General features: G+C 42.5%; 1 protein-coding gene across 2 annotated transcripts in view; it reads right to left on the reverse strand.

The window, feature by feature from the left end:
- Nucleotides 1–21,288, reverse strand: part of LOC124721689 (probable galactose-1-phosphate uridylyltransferase) — a 172,946-nt gene that overhangs the window by 82,284 nt on the left and 69,374 nt on the right. For both annotated transcript variants that reach the window (XM_047246768.1, XM_047246767.1), the window contains one exon: nt 17,915–18,120. In XM_047246768.1, the coding sequence (XP_047102724.1) occupies nt 17,915–18,120 (206 nt within the window). The remainder of the gene's footprint in view (nt 1–17,914; nt 18,121–21,288) is intronic.

Here is a 21,288-nt window from a genome sequence, read left to right on the forward strand (position 1 = left end):
GACTCCCGTTTGGTTTAGAAACCACCACGATTGGCGATGCCCATTCGCTGGAGGTAACAGGAAGGAGAATCCCTGAAGCTGTAACCTGTCTATCTCAGCCTTGACAGGTGCACGCAACGCCACTGGAATTGGGCATGCCCAGAAAAACTTAGGGCGAGCTGTAGGTTTAAGAGTAATGTGGGCTTCAAAATCCTTGGCACGACCCAGACCAGCAGAGAACAAGGACGAAAATTCAGAACACAATCCATCCAGCTGTTGATACGGAATATCCTCAGATATGAGGTACACATCATCATCAATGGAGAACCCAAACAACTGGAAAGCATCATAACCGAACTGGTTTTCAGTGCCCGCATGATCCACCACATAAAACGTGAGGGGCCTAACAACAGACTTGTAGGCAGTGGAAGCATCAAACTGGCCAATGATAGGAATTTTCTGTTTATTGTAAGTTCTCAGATTTCGCGTAACTGGAGACAAGGGAGGGGAGCCCAACTCCAAATACGTGCGAGAATTAATGAGAGTTACTGCAGAGCCAGTGTCGACTTGCATGCGAATGTCTTTATCCAGGACACGAACAGTAACAAACAACTTATTTGTTTGAGAAAGCACACAGTTAACATCCATGTCTGATGCCTCGTCCTCGTCGACAGGAACTTTAGGGGACTGACACACAGAAGTAATGTGGCCTTTTTTCCTACATGAATTACACGTGGCCCGACGTTTTGGACACGCGGCCGTCATGCTGTACGAAACAACGTGGACAAGAAGGAAGTGCGGAACGAACCTGCTTCTGTGGTTGCTGTTTTCGCTGCGAGCGTTGCGGCCCAACGCGACGTTGTTTATGCGAGTGAACCGCCGCCACATCTTCGTTCTCCTGTGAAACAGGCAAATTGTCCATGTCGAAAGTGGACTGTACAGCGCCTACATCACACCACGCGTCTATTTGCGTGCCAGCAGCATGAGACACTTCAAAGGATTGAGCAATGCTTAGAACTTCTGACAACGATGGGTTTGGCAGTTGTAGGGCACGTTGCCGAACTTCTTTATCAGGAGCAAGCCATAGAATAGCATCCCTAACCATTGAATCAGCATAAGACCCATGATGAGTGTCCGTGAAAAACTGACATTTCCTACTCAGACCATGTAGTTCCGCCGCCCACGCCCGGTAAGATTGATGGGGCTGTTTACGACACCGGTAGAACGCCACGTGGGCAGCAACGACGTGGGTGTTTTTTCGGTAATAGTTAGACAATAAGTCACACATTTCTTGGAAGGACAGAGAGGCAGGTTCCTGCAGAGGGGCTAACAGAGATAGCAGCTGATAGATCAGTGGGGAAATCCAAGATAGAAATAACGACTTACATATAGGAGCGTCGACAACGCTGAAAGCCAAGAAGTGTTGCCGCAAACACTTCTCATAATCCTCCCAGTCTTCAGCGGCCTCGTCGTAAGGAGGGAATGGAGGCGGAGAAGAGGAAGACAGACGATGAGTAAGCAACGTCGACAACGCCTGAATAGCAGCCGTCAGCTGTGTTTGTTGTTCAATGAGCACTTGCATAAGCTGTTCCATGTCTGCCCCGTCACGAACACACAAATCCACAATGCAGTGAAAATATCCGACCTCGTCACCAAAAAGTGTTTTAACCTTTAATCACCAGTAATTGCGTGGATATTCAAACACTCTCACTTAGGAACAATAGCTCGTTACATGATAACAACTCAGTATCTCTTATTCGACTGCCGTGCCGTGACATGTGGCCGGCGGCGTTCGTAACTAGGTGGCACTACCGCGCTCAGCCGAGTTGCGGAGCGCCTCTATCGCCGTTTGCGCGTACTGTCGTGGCGGCACTGTTAAATATCGTGGCACTGTCACAACAGTAATATTTTGAAATTTTGCAAAATACCCCACCAGCATAAATTAATTTTGGAAACTGAAAACTTTTCTTACAACATAAATTAAAGACGCTTTCAAGCCACATACATCCCTGCGTAACAAAGCTGGATCTTGAACTACCATTTTTGGAAAATAGGCTGTAATCATGACTCTAAAACATAAAATAACAACTTAAAACAAATATAAGTAAAATTAATAATTAGAACAGTAATGAATGTTTATATATTTTAATTAGGTATGTTGAAAATACTCTGACACAACACTGTGTACAGCTAATTTTCCAAAAATGCTAACTCCTCAATGGGCTGATAAGGTTCAGTGACAACCCTCTTAAAGAGAGTGGTGAAAGCCCCCTTCACAAATAAAACTTAAAACAAAGCCAGCCAAGCCTATGTGACCACCAGCCATCAAGCCGTCAGTATAGATTGTTCCTGAACTTCGGGATGCACCGAAGATGAAGAAAAATTGGTGGCAGAGAGCCTCGGGATGAACCGAGGCTTTAGGATCTCGTGATGAGGGATGCACCACAGAGGCATATGTGAGTGGCCCAGAGGAGAGATGGTAGAGGAAACAGCTGGAGTTCAGAGAGGAGGGACCACATGTGGATTGCAATCGTAATCCCTAATCTGGACCGCCACTGTGGGAGATAACGAGTTCTATGTCTGGAAAGAGGAGAAGGTAGTTTGGATGATTAGGGGAGTGGAGAATGTGTGTAGCATAGCTGACAAACTGCTGTTGGTGCCCAATCCTCAATGGAGGGGCCCGAGCCTCCACAAGTAAGCTGCTCAGCTCACAGGGCTAGTTCAAAAGGCTCCTGTCACAAGTTGAACCACACAGTGGTGTATCACAACCAGTATCTGCAATGCTGAGGGTGATGTCAAACCATATGCCAGATTCGAATAATCAAGATAGGACTGTATCAGGGCTTTGTAAAGCTGCAGAAGGATAGTGCTATCTGCACCCCACCTGGTGTTACTCAAGCAGTGAAGTGTATTAATGCGCAGCCGGCATTTTCACTTAAGCTGGCGAAGATGGGGAACTCGATGTCAACTGAGAATCAAAGACCAGTCCCAAAAAGGATTAAGTCTATACCACATTGAGTAGTTGGTTGTCGAGGTAAAGTTCTGATTGTGGGTGTGAAGGGTACGATGTCGACAGGCACGCGCCGTGTGTCTTGGCGGCTGAAAACTGAAAGCCGTGGGGGAGTGCCCATGATTGCACCTTTCATATGGTGCCTTGAGACGACATTCAGCAATACCCAAACTAGTGGAGCAATAGTAGAGCTAAAAGTCATCAGCATACAAGCAAGGTGATACTGAGAACCACACAGCTGCTGCTAAACCATTGATGGCTACTATAAAAAGAGGGGCACTCAGTAGAGAGCACTGCAGGACTCGATTCTCTTGGATATGGGGCAGTGGGGGTGGGGGGTACTGTGGGAAGCACCAACTCAAACCTGGAAAGTAACATGCGACAAAAAGTTCTGGATAAAAATTGGAAGGGCACCCAGGAGACCCCATTCGTGTAAGGTAGTGAGAATGTGGTGTCTGCATGTGGTGTAGTTTCTGCATGTGGTGTAATAAGTATATCGCAGATCAAAGAAGATAGCTATAAGGTTTTGACATCTGGCAAAGGTTTTTAGGATGGCAGACACCAGGTAAACCACATTATCAGTAGCAAACAGCCTAGGCAAAAACTGCCCTGAGATGGAGACAGAAGACCCCAAGACTTAAGGAGCCAACACAGCCACTCGCTCACCGTGTATTCAAGCAACTTACAGAGAACTTTGTGAGACTAATTAGGAGATAACTAGCCATCGGCACAAGGTGCTTACCTGGTTTCAGAACTGGGATGATGATGCTTCCTCACATTGCGATGGGAAACTCACTCTCACTCCAGGTGCAGTTAAAGATGACAAGGATATGATGCTGACAATCCACTGACAGGTGCTTCATCATTCGGTCATGGATACGGTCCAGCCCCAGGGCTGTATCACGCAGTGGGCTAGGACACTGACAAATTCCCACTCTCTGAATGGAGCATTATATGGCTCCAGGTGACATGTAGCGAAAGACAACTGCTTTCGTTCCACCTACTGTTTCAGAACACAAAAGCCAGGTTGATAACTCTCAGATGATGAAGCTCGAAAATAATGCACAGCAAAATGTTCAGCAATGGCGTCTGGGTCAGTGCAGACAGTGTCATTCAATATAATACCAGGTACACCTGCAGGTGTCTAGTATCAGCAGAGACGTCTGATCTTTGCCCAATGCTCTTGTCATTTTATTAGATGGCAGACTCAGGCACAAAGCCGCTTAAAGGCAATGAGGTGCTCCATCAATTGGTGCTGCTTATGGCGTTGGAGAGCCTGCCTACGATCTCTAACGGACTCTGCCATTTCTGATAGCCACCAAGGTACTATCTTCAGTCAGGACAGGCCGACGAATATGAGATCCCTAAATCAGCTGCCGGAACAATGGCTGTAGCTGTATTCTGGCCTGCCTCACCAATGTCACCATGGGCAACAGCAGAGAAAAAAGCACCCCAATCAACACTGTTGAGAGCCCACCTGGGCAGGTGTCCAAGGGAGTGACGCTGAAGGAGGAACAGGAAGATCAGGAAGTGGTCACTACCACAAAGGTCTTCATGGACTCTACAGTGGATGGATGGGAGAAGACAAGGGCTGCAGATGGAAATGTCAGTGGCCAAGGAAGTACCATGTGCCACACTGAAGTGTGTGGGAGCACCAGTATTCAAAAGGCGAAGGTCAACTTGTGCCAGTAAATTTTCAAGGTCATGACTGCAGGCAGTGATCATGGTTCCACACCATAAAGGGTTATGGGCATTGAAATTACCCAGGATTAGGAAAGATGTGGGAAGCTGAGAAACCAGTGCAAACAATATGTTCTGAGACACTTCACCATCAGGAGGGAGGGAAACACTGCAGATGGTAATATCCTGAAATGCGCTTACCTGAACAGCCACTGCCTCCAAAGGCGTTGTACTAAGAGGCACAAGTTCACTATACAGTATGTCCAGAATATATAAGCGAACAACCCTGTCATAGCTAGCACGATTCTTATAATATCCCCAGTAACCACAAAGGGACAGGGTCCACGTTGCTGGAAACCAAGTCTCCTGAAGGACAATACAGAAGGCAGGGGAAGTGCTTAAAAGATGTCGTAGCTCAGCCAGGTGGTGGAAGAAACTGCTACAATTCCAATGGAGAATAATATTGTCAGTGTACCGTGAGGCCATGAAGGGCCAAGGAGGCAGGTTAGGCCCTAAAGTCACCTTCCGGCACTGGTTGTGGGGTTAAGGCATCAACACACATAGGTCCTGAGCTCCATAAAGTTGTGCAACTTGTGGTCTCAAGGGCCACAAAAATCTCTGCCTCGGCCACAGGAGTCAAACAGGCACAATCTAGTGGTGTAAGTGCCACCGGAATCTCCTTCTTCATGGAGGACTTTTTCTTATCTTTCCTCTCCTTGGAGGATTTAGATGATGGTGAGGGCTTCTCTGAATCAGTTTCAGGTAATAATGATGATTGCAAAGCCCTGTGGCAAGCAGCCTGTGGCTCCTGCAGCCACTGGCTGGTATCCAGCCGTAGGCAGAAGCCTTAGAAAGAAGTGTCCCGAGAGACTCCTAAATGCCAAGAGAAGCCGGAGGAAGGTGATTTGTCTCCAGCTGAGAGGTGGGGACCAATGCCCCTGCTGGATGGGAAGCCAACAATCCCGAAGTAGGTGTGGGGGAAACAACAAGAGGAGAGCCCACAACCATCAGGAGGGTATGCTTGGTCGAGCAGCCCTGAGGGGCCACTGTAGGAGATGTAATGGGTGGAGGTATCGTCGCCAAAGGGAACGATGTCATCATAGATGCAGCATATATCACTGTTCTACATGCTGGGTGCAACTGCTCATACTACTTCTTGGACTCTTGATAGGTTATTTTGTCCAGTGTCTTATTTTCTTGTACTTTCTTCTCTTTCGGGAAAACTATGGAATCTGGCGAGCAGAGAAAATGGTGCTTTTCCCAATTAATGCAGATGGGGAGCAGGGGCACAAGGAGAGTTCACATGCAACAGTCATCCACACTCTCTAAGATGGAACTAGTGTTGCAACACGAAAACATGCCTAATTGAAATGTCAAACACTTGAAGGGAGGGGGACATATGGTTTCACAATGCATTGGTATACCATCACCTTGACCTTTCCAGGGAATGAATTGTCCTCGAAGGCCAAGATGCAGGTACCGGTAGTGACCCTATTGCCCTTTGGCCCCCTATGTACACGACGGATGAACTTTACACCCTGTCGCTCCAACTTGGCGTGTAGCCCATCATCTGATTGCAAGGGCAGGTCTTGGTAGAAAATGATGCACTGATCCATATTTAGACTATTAAGGGGAGTGACAGTCACCAGTATGTCACCCAACTTGTTGCAAGGTGCAGTGCCCATGACTGAGCAGGGGATGCTGTTTTGATAAAAATTGACCCACTTTTCATTTTAGAGATGGTTGCCATTTCAGCAAACTTGTCTTCTTTGTTCTCCACAAAGAATAAAGGCTTCATGGTCAACAAGGAATCCCCAATCAGTCCTCACACAAACTGGAATTCCCATCAGTCCAAGCACAAACTCAGTATTGGGGGGAGTATTTCTCTGTTTGCCGGTTAGCCCTACATTCCTCCCATGGAGTGGTCAGGGGAGGGAATATTTTAGGGTCATACCTCTCAGTATTAAATGAAGACTTTCCTTCCGTAGAGACTTCTGGGGCCGTGTGGCCAACAGCGGGAGATAACTTCATCCACTTCATTTGCATCGCTTCCATCATGGTGCCACCCATTCCGAACAAGGGCTCTCTCCATGGGTGCCATCCAGCCTCAGTAATGGCTACCTGACCAGTAATCCACTGCTCAGGGTACCTGTGCCCCAGTCACAACGGGCACATACTCCTTGGCCTACATGGGGAGTTCTTATTAAAAGGAAGGGTGCAAAGATGGAAAAGCACAAAGGTGGATCACACACTGCTGTGAGAGACCTTCTCTGCACGACCCACACTTCTGGAGAATTTTGAAAATTGGTGGCAGGTCAGACCCATCAATGGGAACCATGCGTTTATTTAATTAAAAGTTCTACAAAATGCCGGAAGTGGAAACTTGAGTCCCAAATCATAAACTAGGTCCAAGCAGGGTTTGCACCAAGAAAACCATCCGATGGAGAGGCAGTGGGGAAAAGGGATAGTGGATGTATAAGCCTGCACCACGGAAGGGAAGTAATGCTGCCAAGGCCGGGATGCTGTGGTAGTCAAGCATGTACTCACGAAAGAGTTGTGACCCCCCTGTGGGAACCTGCAATTTAATAAAGTACTGTACATTATTTTGGCAGTTGTTCTTTATACTTTACAAGACCAGTAATGTACATGAAAATAATTTATTAAACATAGTTTGATTTTTTTCTATGATTCATTTTACGTAAATCATAATCATTAACAGACCACAAAAGTTGATCATAATTATGCATATAACAGACTGGCAGAGTAGCTGAACCATGAAATACAAGCTAAACTTAAATTTCAATACTGACAATGCCGAAATTTCATGTCAGAGTTTCAATTGGGAAAGACTAAGAGCCCATTAATTTCATATTCTTCACAAATAGCAAGCACCACATATGAGTGTGTTTGTCTGTGCGAAGTATGCAAACATCTCTCTGTGGGTTATTTACTTCATCAAAAATTAGCCAACGACCTCCAAAGTACTGCTCATTAAATACCAGCACTAGTTGCAACATTTTGTTTCCATGTGAAATAACTCCTCCCAACCTAAGCAACCTAACAGTTATGGTACTACTGTAGCATAGCAAATCCTTGTGCTGTGTGTTTCAGTTTGCTTTGTGACAGACAAATTCAGTGCAACTAAGTTGGATTATTTGGATGGACGGGTGGATTGATGGCATTAAAGCACTTAAACTACAAGGTAATTGGTGCTTAATCCTTTGTGTGTCAAGCAGGGACCAGCCCTAGAGAGGACACAGAGGACAAATCCTAATGGACTCAGTTGTACCAGAGAATCAAGAAGCCAAGACATAGAAGCAAGCAGAAGGGAGACAAGAGTAAAAGGGTGAAGGTGGGAGAGTTGTCCCAGTCAGAAAGCAGCTGGAGGCCCTCAGGACATGTTATGTAATTGGAGACAGACCCTCTGCAACTGACCAGTGTTTCCACACCCTCCATTATTATAAGTAAACTATCTACACGGACAAGATAAAATCTCAGGAAGGAGAGCAATGACAACAAGTCTGTCAACTAACAACAGATGTAAATGAATAAGATTTTCAAAAAGGTAGGAAGGGCAAGAGCCAGGCCACACCACCAAGCAAGGGCAGCCATTGGCCCCCTCGGGTCGGAGAAGGCAACAGGGCACCCCTCCATCAAGTGGCATATGAGGCTCATGTGCCCTACATAACATAATCAAATGCGCCGTTTTGGCATCATCCACTAGCACCAGAGGTAACACATCAGAAAGTTTAAGGTATTGCCACAAGGCACCCAAATTAGGCCAGTCCAGTAGGATGTGTTTTTGAACTTATAGGCGCTCAACGGCAAAGTTATCAGCAACCTTACACTCATTAAAATAAGTGAATGTGTATAAAATTGCCAAACTTGTTGCACACAGTGAAGAGGAAAATCATAAGGTGACACTCGTTCACTGACTCCCACTTCACTCGCACTGAGCGACACAACCACGCCTGAAGACAACTGAGAAAGGGTGCAAGGTCCTACACCTGGGACTAAAGCAGATGTAAAAGCATAGAAGAGCTAACATGAAGACACAAGGAAATGTAACAGGCTGATCACTTACAAAAATAATTGGTGAGCCAGTCATCCTGTTAAGACTTTAAAAGTATCTCTCTAAAATTTTTGGAAATAAGTTGGACACATCACAAAACCTTAAAAGCCGCCCCAGCAGGGTGTGGGCCACTGACAGTGGGGTGGATCCTCACGTTGGAGGATGTGGCCACAAGTCAGCCAAGTGCCACCAATGTGAAGACGAGGGAGGACAGATTTCCTGCAAGAAGCGTGAAGGGAAGACTGCTACACCGTCATAGTCTTCTTCATGGTTCTCACATTATTTGTATTTGGAGAAACAAGGGCTCAACAATCCATATTCAAAGCCTCCAATAATTGTCAGTGCAGAGACAACCGAAGGTCCAGTTGCAGTACAATCACCGCCAAAGACAGTATTCTGGTAGCTACTTTGGCCAACCGCTCAGCACATTCATTACCTGGGATTCTAACGTGATCCTGGATATTCACAACCAGTGGGTGTTAATGGTAGTGAGAATTGTATCTATAAGTATGTTACTGGCTGTAATTTTTTTAGGTGGTGATTTTTACTCTTTAATATTTCTTATTAAGATTGCTCTTACATTTTTTGGATTTCTTTGGGTCCGAGAGAGAGCTCATCTCAGTGCACACTACAGCAAGCGACAATGATGGAGAATCAAAACAACTGGAAAATTAACAGTCACACAGGTCATTATGGACTCTGAAGTACATGTATGGGAGAAGACCTGGGCTGCAAATGGAAAGGTCACTGGCTGAATAAGACCCACACGAATTGTGTGAGAACACCAGTATTCCAGAGAAAAAGATCGAGCTCTGCGAGTAACTTTTCAACAGCTTCAGCAGGGCCAGTGGTCGTAGTTCCACCACATCAAAGTTACCCAATATAAAGAAGGGTTGGGGGAGATGAAAAACAGTGCAGACGACATCGTCAGCCTCCATGTTGAGTGATACGTGTTTGTCGTAAACAGTGTCAAGAACAAACAGCGAAACACCACCCAATTCTCTTTCACAGTCAGTGGGATTCTTAAAATAGCCAATTCTCTTTCACAGTCAGTGGGATTCTTAAAATAGCCCCAACAGCACCTGAGGATAGGTGTCCACATTGCTGGAGGGCGGTGAAAAAAGACGGGGAAAGCACAGAGAAGATGTCACACCTCCACAAAGTAGCAGAAAGAAACAACTACAGTTCCACTGGAGGACCACACTATCAGTATCCTGTGGCATGAAGGGACCAAGGGGGCAGGTCATCAGTCAGTGCTGCCTGCTGCCACCGGTTGTGAAGATACATCATCAATAAACATTTGTTTCGAATGAAGGTGAATAGGGGATTCCACGGCCAAGGTGGCCACCAGGAATGTTGCCTCAGACACAGATCCAGAACATGTGGGGTCTGGCAGCAGGGGGGGGGGGGGGGGGGGACATCAGAATCACCTTCTTTTGGAGGACTACTACTTGTCCTCCTTGCACTTAGAAGATTTAGACTCCTGCAAGGACTTGTCTGCCCCCGTTTCTGGGTCAGAGGAGGAACACAAAGTCATATGATCTGCAACCTTTGGCTTTTCAGCCACTGGCTGGCATCTAGTTGCAGATCAGCAGAGTCCTGGGAAAGGACAGTCCCGAGGGACCCTTCCTGGTAAGAGGTGCTGGAGGAGGGTGTTGCTTCTCTGGCTGAGGACTGACATCCCCGGCAGATAGGAATCAACACTCCTGAAGGAGGTGTGGTGGAAGCAGAAAGACAGGGACCCCCAACCACCAGGGTAGTGCGTGCAGGTCGGGTGGCCCCGAGGGCCAGATGTAAAAGACTGAGAGGGCGGTGGCACAGTAATTAAAGAGGACATCATCTTCATAGCAGTAGCATATGTCATTTGTCAAACGCTTAGAATATAAGCAATTATATTTCTTCTTGGCCTCTTGATATGTGGAACAGTCAAGGGTTTTGTATTCCTGGATTTTCTTTTCATGTTTGAAAATGGTCCAGTCTGGAGAACAGAGGGAATGGTGCTCCCCACAGCTGACACAGACGGGGTGTGGGATGCAAGGAGCATGTGCGTGCAACTGGTGGCCACAATCCCTACAGACTGGGTTGGCACTACAACACAAAGACATATCCAAATGGAATGTATTTGCAGTGCCACATGGGAGGAGGAATATACAGCTTGACATCACAGCGATACACCATCACCTTGTCCTTTTCAGGCAATGAGTCATCTTTAAAAGCCAAGATGAAGGCCCCAGTATCCATTCTGTTCTCTCTTGATCCCCACTGGACATGACGGACAAAATGTACACCTCATCTCTCCATATTAGCACGCAACTTGTCATCAGTCTATAAAAGGAAATCTCAGTGAAAAATGATACCTGTACCCTATTCAGAATTTTATGGGGGGGGGGGGGGGGGGGGGTTATATATCACCCAGCTTGTCACTGGTGAGCAGCACCCAAGACTTACCAGGCGGGTGGTGGGGGAAGGGGGGGGGAGGTTGAGGGAGAGGGAAGGGGGAGTGAGAGAGTGGTGAGGGTGAGCGGGGAGGGGAGGGAAGGTCATTATAAGCAGAATGGAGTCACTTTTCAAATTGCTACACTTCCTCAAACCCATCTGCAAGATGTTCCATGAAGAACAAAGGCTTTGTAGTCCGAAAGGATTCCCTGTCCATCACAGAAGAAACCATGTGTTGAGGGGCGAGTATTTCTCACCTTGTCTCTGAGCTGTATGTTCCTCTCATGGAATAGCCACGGACGGAACATTTTGGGGTCACGTCTCTCCAAATTGTACGATGTCTTAGCTTCGGAAGAAAGCAGAAGAAAGTTTAAATCGCCTTATGTGCAAATCTTCCACCATAGTACCAGCCACTCTGAATGAGGGCTCTCCCCATGGGTGACACCCAGCCATAGCAGCAGTTACCTTGCCAGTAAAGCATTGCCTGGTGTCCTCATGTCCCCACCACGATTGGAACGTACCCCTTGGCTTGTGTGGGGAATTTCCAGCTCAGAGACCAATACCACGATCCCTGTGTGGTCAGGAGGCTACAACCATGCAGGTACTTGGCCACTCCCCACCCCTGTTCTCCCCAATGCGATGGCTAGTGTTTTGGGCATAGTACCTTCGCAAGAAAGAAGATTGCAAAGAGAGAAGGGGCACAAAGGTGGAACATATACCATGCTGGACAACCTTCCCTGCACAAACCACACTTCTGTAAAATTTAGAAAAGAAGTACCGAGACAAACCCACCAAAGGGAAATAACAAAAAGTTGTAGTAGACTAGAAGATCAGAAAACGAATGTCCAAAACACAAACCAGGTCTGAGCACAATCGGCACCAAGAACAGCAACCAGTGGAAAGGTAGAGAGGAAAAAAGAATAGTTGGAAGGCAGACTTGCAGCACAGAAAGGGAAATAGCACTGCAAGACCTAGGAGGAGCCTATGGTGGCCAAGTATGTACTTACAAAACAGGTGTGGGCCCCTGGGAGGGCAGGGAGAGAGGGGGGGGGGGGATTTAGTTTGATAGGATAAAGGTGGTTTGACAACTTTATGTAGTAGGGAATGATGTATAAAAGTAACTTTATAAAACTGAGTGCTCTCCATACACATGCAAAATGTAATCTTAATTGTGAAACAGGTCAAGTAGTGAAGATATTACACCCAAAAAAGTGCCAAAAAGATTAATACTACAATACAAAAGACAAAACAATTGCAGAAGTGTAAATGCCCATGGGAAATCGAACATGGCGCTTGGTTAACTAATGATCCACAAAACAAATACAATGGAAAATGCAAATTATGCAGCGTTATAATTACAGTTTCTGTGGCTCGAACAGGAGAGGTAAGTGGAAAAATCATTTATGCATGTATATGTAGTGAGAGAGAGAGAGAGAGAGAGAGAGAGAGAGAGAGAGAGAGAGTGTGTGTGTGTGTGTGTGTGTGTGTGTGTGTGTGTGTGTGGGCATGCGTTATGGTTATGATTGTTGGCTGCACCAGTGGTTGGAGGTGGGAGATGTGTGAATGGTTTACTCTTTTATTTCCAGATTAAGCAGTAGCTGGAAACAAAATATCATAAAAATATACCAGAATAGGAAAAAAATATATCTGACCAACTTGAGAAATTTCTGGGCTCTCCTTCTGCTCCTATATCTAAAAGTTGAGCCTTCAGTGGTAAAAAAACTGTTTCTGTGGATAAACTAGACTCAACATATCAGACTGTAAAACATCATCTGTCCGACAACTGTATGGACTGTATTGTAAAACTGAATATAATTATTTATGTTAATTCAAAAACAGCTTCAAGTATTCGTCTGAGTAGAACCAAAACAGAAGCTCTAGTTATAGATGTGTTGGATCCATATTATATTCAAAATGCAAAGATGATCTAAATACAGATAATTCATTTTATTGCGTACAGAGTGATTCTTCTAACAAGAAAACAATATAAATGTTTCCATTAGTGGTGCATTATTTTAGAGCCAAAAATGGTGTTCAAAACAAGTTAATAGATTTTTATGAAAATAGTGATGGGTCTACAAATGGCATATTTGAAGCAATTCAAAAGCCACTTGAAACATAAAAATTATCTTTTCATAACCTATCAGGGCTAAGTGCTGACAACAAAAATGCTAATTTTGGAGTAATCCATTCTTTATTTATGAGAGATTTAATTCATGCACACACAGTGCATAAGTGTATCAGACATGCCAAGAGTTTATTACATGAAATACAGACTGTAATTTTGAAAATTTGTACTAGTTAAGCCCACTCTGTTATGAAAATAGAATCAATGGATTGAGACATTCATGAAGTGAAATGCCATGTGGAAATGAGATGGCTCTCTTTTACCCTGAAGAGATACATTATAAATAAATTGGAAATCCATCAGAAGTTATTTTGAGAGCTAAGGACAAAACTGTCCAGTGATTTTACAAACTTATTGATGCTTAACACTTTGCCTGGAATTTAATTGCATTATTGCAGCCATATTTTTAATTTTCTTAATAATGCTGTAAAATGCCTGGAAGGAAACTGCATAACAACTTTGGATTTGTATAATATTGTGGACAATCTTGAAAATACACTAACAAAAAGAAAACTTGGTCTTTTCTTTGCATATAAAACAGAGAAAAAAATTAAGCTCATGTCTTCACCTGAAATGAACAGTAAAATTCAAACAAGGTTGTTATTATTTGTTGACAAAGCTTTAAAGTACCTAAATAAAGAGTTTGATTTTAATGATACAATTGTTTATTTACACTAAGCAATATGAATTTAAAAAGCAATGTTGCATTTGGCATTTTGTTAAAATAGTTGAAAATTTAAAGCTGTAAAATCTTAATTTAAATATGGATGAGCTACATAGGGAAATTGCATTATTAAATAAATTATATAATTGAATATATACTTCTGAAGGTTTTGCAGAATTATACACTGCACACAAATGACAAGAAATATTTAACAAAAAAAAATGATAAGTTTACGAATGGGTACAAATTATTCTCTATTGTTGATTCCCATGACTTCGACTTTCACAGAGAGTTTTCTTTCCTTTTTCTCCTATGATGAAAGAAACAAAGCACTTCTGAATTTGATAAAAATTAATCATTTATGTATTTTAACTTAATTATACACTGGCAATATATTGTGAAGCTGTTAAGCAGTGACAATTGTTTGTTAAATAAATATTTTTAGCAAAATAATTAAGAAAAATAAATAGTACTTTATTTTGATACAGTGTATTTTATTTTTCTACCATTAACAACCAGACTACCTCATTTGCTCAAAGAAAGGGTGGCAATATTAGTCACATTGCTCGCTTGCCACGCCACGTCTGTTAGACCCACATGCCATTTGCCCCATACTCGGCGAGTCACAGCCAGTTGACACATGAGGTGACTGCTGGCTGCATTCTTCCATGTGCATGTGCATAGCCAGTGATGGATGCAGGGCTGTAGCACACATCATGTACCATCATTGTACCCAACTGTGGTCATGATTAAAATACACTCAGAGTCAAACCTGGATCCAACCATTATTAGCTTGGCTCCGTGAGGTACTTGCCACTTAGCGTTACCCAATCACTTCAGCGATACTTTCCTACAATAACATTAAGCCAAAATATTTCCTGCTTCAAGAAAATGTCTACCTTTCATTGGCTGACAACTTCATTTAGATTTTTTTTACTCAGTTACCCCTCCCATTTTGACTTCACATCTTTTTCTATTCCTGCTTTTCAGTTTCCACAGTTTCTTTCTCTTTGGGTTCTTATTCATATCTTATGTCATTTTTATTATGGTTTGGATACCCAAATAGCCATTTCTTCCATAGGCTAACTTTCCCATTCCTCTCAATTATGCCACACTCATTTAACACAATTTTCCAAACTACTACAAATATTATCCCATAAACTTTATAACAAATAGGAATATTCAGTTAATTTTGCCTGCTGGCATTGAAATTGGAGCTCAGTGGCCCTTCTACTTCACTCGGATTCATTTTTGTTTTCTCCTGATTTGTTCTCTCTCTCTCATCTTGCCCCCATCTTCAACTGAAGGTTCACAACGCATCAACCAGTGGCACAGAATAGCATGCACACTGATTTCTCAGTGAGTTAACATCTAATGGAGAACAGAAAAGTGGAAGTTGTAAATTATCTCATCACTTACTAATATAATTCAAAAGACTGTTTTCTTTTGAGTTGCAAACATATTTTTAAGAGCTACAGGGAGATGATTTTCCGACGGCAACATTTACTAGATGATCACCACAGTTCCAATAAGGGAATGGTCCAGTCTGACATGATGAAACATGCCTTGAAATTTTTTATACAGGAAGAATACACCAAAAGAAAGATCCTGGTTTTGCTTCATAAATTCTGACCATGAACTGTGTAAACAGAAGAAAGACTTACACAAAGTAATAAATATGTTCCAAAATTAAACTTGCAAAATTGTGAACGCAAAGTATCTGAAACATTTACTGTATAGGGTGGCCATGAAGTCCCCTTACCCCCCATTAATAACCAACATAAACCCCTAAGCTTTAATCAATGATATGAACAACAGTTCTTTACAGTTCTTTTGACATATGAACCATGTAGAGCTGCTCATGAGAGGCAATGCACAGTTACCGATGGAGATCTACAAGACTTGGTCCTCCAAATTGCAACTGAGATGAACATTGCTGGTGTCACGTCTTCTTCGACCTGGTTATGCAGATTCAAGGAATCATACCATATAAGAAGTCACAGAACAATGGCGTTTACTTCAAGTAAAAGTATATAGGGGAGATGCCATTAATTCATAGCTGATGCGAAGACAAAGCTTGCTGTTCTGCCGTGTATAATGCTGATAATCAGGTTTTGTGAAAGAACTGTGAGTAAATCACACTCAACCATTTAGAAGTGAAAAAAGACATGAGTCTGTTGTGCAATCGATTAATGCTATGACACATTCGTTTACAATGACAGAGATAAATATGAGTCAATTACTGTTTCCACAGCTTTATATCAGTTTTCAGGGACCTCAAGGCATATTAGGACCAAAAATTAAAAAAGTGCTGTTTAGTGGCAAACAATCTTATAATCGACCTATCATAATCTGGAAAAATAGTAAAGAATAATTTTTAACATTTCATTTAAAATAGTTTCGAACCAGTTGCAGAAATTAATTCATTGCTTTTGTTGTACTCTTGGTCTGGACATAATGCCTGTCTTTCAGGGCAATGACAAAAAGACTGTCGAAATAATTTAGATTCCACATGGAACAACCAGTGCAACTCTTAATAAATAATTTCTTCGACTATGGACAGTATTTTTAAGGAAATTGTCAGACAATATGATTTCCAATGGCTCTGTGTCATTTGAGATTTATCAGGAGATCGGTATTCTTAAATTTCAGTCATTTGTGCATTATCAATTTGCACAGGCACATTTTATGAATTGCTTTAAGTATGCTTGGTATGCAGTACAACAAGCAGAGCAACAGCCAGAACCATTTCTTACTCCACTGCAATTCTGCATAAATAAAACTAATAGTTACTGTGACATGCCTGAAAGCATTAAGGTCTATTTCATCAGATGTGCCTGGTCTCAGGAAAACATTTCTTTTCATGATTCAAATGACGCTTCACTTTATTGTGATGATTATGGGGAATAAACAAAGAACTGTTTCCATTGTAACTAAATATACATTATTCAAAAATTATCATACGAACTGTGCTACAGGAACTGTTATAAAATGATGTACATGTAAGAAGTATTTCATTTCAATAAATTAAAGTCATGATCAATGGAAGTTATCTGTAATGTAACATCAAACACTGTCTTGATTTACCTCTGGTAGTCTCCTACGCAAGAATTATCTATGCAACAGTTTAGCTGTCAACACGAACTATCTCTTATTCAAAACATTAATGATACACGACATTTTTTTAATGGTTTAAGTGCTTCAAATCTTCTTGTGTCACTCCATATATTAAGAGATATTAGCACAAAGCAGTGCTATGCTTTTGTCAGAGCTGATCACATGCTACACATGAAAGGCTATACTAACAGCTGTCATAAGCAGTTCTACATGCAACAAAAATCAGTAACTTCAACTATTTTCAAAAGATACCTGCAGTGCATCTTAGCAGTTAAAATTTTGACAGTGTATTTCTTTCACTGTATTATTCCTGCACAAAGAATTTCAGAGTGGGTTCAACATGTTGACTGGACAATTCCCTTGTAGGTAAATCAACCATATTTAACACTAGTGCCTTGAAGATCTGTCATACATATGTTAAAAGATCTGTCATACATATGTTAAAAATGGAGCCTTGAATGTGAAATTCAGTACAATTACAGGAAAGCAATTTTATTTCATTTTTGTAACTTGCCTTTTGTATGTTGAGATCGTCATTATCACACCAATACCACCAATCTTATACAAGACTTTAGCTTAGTAAACACATTTGTAAATGCAGAGTCCAATATTTCAGAATTGGTCTGCAATACATTGATATCTGCTCTAGTAAAGTACGATAACAAGAGTCTGAGTTCATTACAAGTGCTCACCAATTACTTTAAATTTTGTCACACTCCTCATTTCAACTATTTTTCGAGTAGGGCCCCACAGGTTCATTATTTATATGTATAATATCTGACATTTATCACACACAAATGACATAAATGAAGTAGTGAAATAGCTAACCCTGCAATAACAGTACTGATCTCCTCTTCAGTCATCAGTGGAATGGTCACATTAGATTTTGGATGGAAGCACATAACTCTACAGGTACCTTCGGCTTTCTTCATTTGGAACAGAGGATCACCACTTTCTGGTGGTTTTGGGACATTTTCCAGGAGAGCAGGAAAATCATTTGTAAACACAAATGTTGAAGTGTAGTGTGGATTTATCTGAAAATTAAAATGCAATACACATAACAGAAAAACAATAACCCAGGAATTTAATGTAAACACGATAAACACAAGCTAGCATATAATTAATTCTTTTGACACTGAATGACTGACTTTTGACACTGAATGAAAACTTGTATGCTAAACAGTCCTAATCCTAGTGCCTTGGTATCAGCAGGCACAAGGGAAAAAATGTCACTCAGATCTAATACACACACACACACACACACACACACTCTCTCTCTCTCTCTCTCTCTCTCTCTCTCTCTCTCTCTCTCTCTCTCTCTGCAAACAAACAATAATTTGCATATTTTAGCTTATGAAACCACAAGTTTCTTCATCTAGCAGACGTGTGGAAAGGTCTGAATACAATGAACACCCTGAACCTGGGTCCAGCAAGAGGATCAAGTCTGCAATTTTTTTCAATGACCCTGGGTGCAGTTTCTGGTCAGGACCTGTAGCTCAGAAAATAAGTAAGGGAGAACATTTAGTGCTCCATCTACTGTCAACTGTGATATCAGTAAAGACAAAGCTGAATGCTTAAGCTAAATGTGTAACAGTCTTTTCATTGTTCCTGCGTGCAAATCAATGTGCCACCTTTGCAGTGAGTAGCAGTCACACATAACTTCTTAATCGATTTACTTCAAATTCTTACAGGATAGTCTACTAAGCATTGAGATGAACATAGGCTACATATTTTTTAAACAACAATGTCCAAATTTTCTGTTAAAGAAAGAAAATGCTGTGTTGTGGAAATGTGCGGTTTTGTTTTTTTTTTCGCAGTCAGTTTTAACTATGATAGCAGGTCATTTAAATCTGCAGACAGGTTGTTTCTCACATATATATTCTCCCTCCTTGTATATATTTTTAAATAAAAATTGTACACAAAACTATGTGCTGTTTTGTTTTCTTCATCACAGACAGTTTTAACAAAAAACCTGGAAGTTTTATGTATGGCTTATTGCCCTATGATTACAATACTGGTACCTGCTTGCTATTATGGAATCTGTATTGTGTAAAACTCTGTAATCCTACCCATTTGTTGACCAGAACTGTCGAAATACTGTCACTGAACCTAGCAGATAGAGAGATAGATAGATAGAGAGAGAGAGAGAGAGAGAGAGAGAGAGAGAGAGAGAGAGAGAGAGAGAGAGAGGGGGGGGGGGGGGGGGAGGAAGAGTAGGAGGAGGAGGAGGAGGAGGAGGAGGAGGATCTCAGGATGTATATCCAATTCCTATAGACATTTAGCAGTTGTGAATCATTGCTGGGTTCACTAATCCTAAAAATATTCGAGCAAAACATTTAATGGGAAAGAATGCTCCTCCGCATCTAGCCACCAGTGAGAACTGCGACGTAATTACCTTGGATTATTTAAAGATTTAATTAATTGTGCCAGAGTACAAAGGTCTCTGTAGTCTAGGAATCTTCTTATAAAATTACAGGGAAAATCTATTGTAGTACCGGTTAAGAACAATCAATTGTAGTGAAACTAATTATGTGGGGTTGTGTTCTGTTCAGATCCAGAATGTCAGATGACTGAAAACTGTAGGTCCTCAAGTAACAGTAGAATTACACGTTACTGTAAATCAGGCTGTTCCGATACTGCCCCATGGAGGCCTGAACCACACACATTCCACAGAAGTGCAAGACACTCAGCCCTCTCTGCCCATGTGTTCTTGGCCAGTGGAATATGGTCACATATTGCTGTCCAGGTTTTGAGAGGGTGCATTTCTGGATGAGGTATCGAATATATTGCTTCCCCCTACTTATACCTCCCAAGGAGATCACGAATGTAAAATTAGAGAGATTTGAGCGTGCACGGAGGCTTTCCGGCAGTCGTTCTTCCCGCGAACCATACATGACTGGAACAGGAAAGGGAGGTAACGACAGTGGCACGTAAAGTGCCCTCTGCCACACACCGCTGGGTGGCTTTCAGAGTATAAATGTAGATGTAGATGTAGATGTAGATATGCCACAGTCTGTCTGCAAGATAGCCTGTGCATCAGCCCATTTGCACACCCTGTCCACCCGTTCCCACCTGTGCCCATTCGTCCGCCGATGGGCAGACATGCGAGCCAGAATGGCCTACCATAAACAGACAACAAGCGGTACAGTAATTACAGACCAGAGAACAGTCCTCATCAGGTTGTGATAACCACAGCTCAGTGGTCTCTGTACAAAATCGAGATACAGAAACAGTTCACAGCTCAACTAGACGTGAAAGTCTTACTCTCACCCGAAAAGTACAGCCCTAAACGAGGTCTAGATGAAGCAGCAAGCAGATTCAATGTCTCTCAAATAAGAGAGACGAAGATTACTGGTACTTATTTAAAACTCAAAAGTGCTCCTCCTCCACTAGTAACAAAGATGCAAATTAAAATTTTAAAAAGCTGGTAAATGATTAAAGTCAACAAAAATATTTTTTCAGGTGAAATATTAAAAATTGGTATTTTCCCTCAACCTGTCCAACCACTTTTTTATTAAACGTAACAGAACATCTGCAGTCAGAACAGTAAAAGAGGAACTGAAAATAGTAGTGGTATCTTGAGAGGGAACATGCACACATACCACTCTAGCCCTTCATCTTTTCCTCACTACACCCTCAAAGCAGATGGCTACTTCTGAGTGTTCTGTTGAGTTGGAAACGACAACTCAGCAGAAAACCTGGAAGCACGATATTAATCAAATGCTATTAATCAAGAAAACCTGAGAGCTCTTCCTTTCCAACTTATCTCTCTTTCTTCCCTGAAGATGAAACTACAAGCTCCAAAAGCAAAGGTACAATCTTTCTTCTATTTTTAAGTCTCTCTATACACAGGCCATTATAATTTCACCTCCTGACGGCAAATTCTGGTCAGTGTTTCCTGCATTTTTGTAGGAGGGAACTGGAAACCATAGGAAAGAACAGATGCAGAGGCCCACACTATATGGTACCATGGAGCTGGCATTCAGCAGAAAATACATAGTGGGAGCTGTAGCAAACGCAAAAATTGTCACATACAACAACCCAGGAATGATCAGCGGCCTAATAGAGGTCACTAGCCCATTGATGGTGATGAAGAAGAGTGTGACACGCTCAACACAGAGCCCTGAGATGCCATTCTCTTGGACCTGTGGGGAGTTGAGTGAAGCGCCAATTCTTAATGTTGAGACACATTGGGTCCTTGC

The sequence above is a fragment of the Schistocerca piceifrons genome, chromosome X, assembly GCF_021461385.2.
Source record: "Schistocerca piceifrons isolate TAMUIC-IGC-003096 chromosome X, iqSchPice1.1, whole genome shotgun sequence".
NCBI lineage: Eukaryota > Metazoa > Arthropoda > Insecta > Orthoptera > Acrididae > Schistocerca > Schistocerca piceifrons.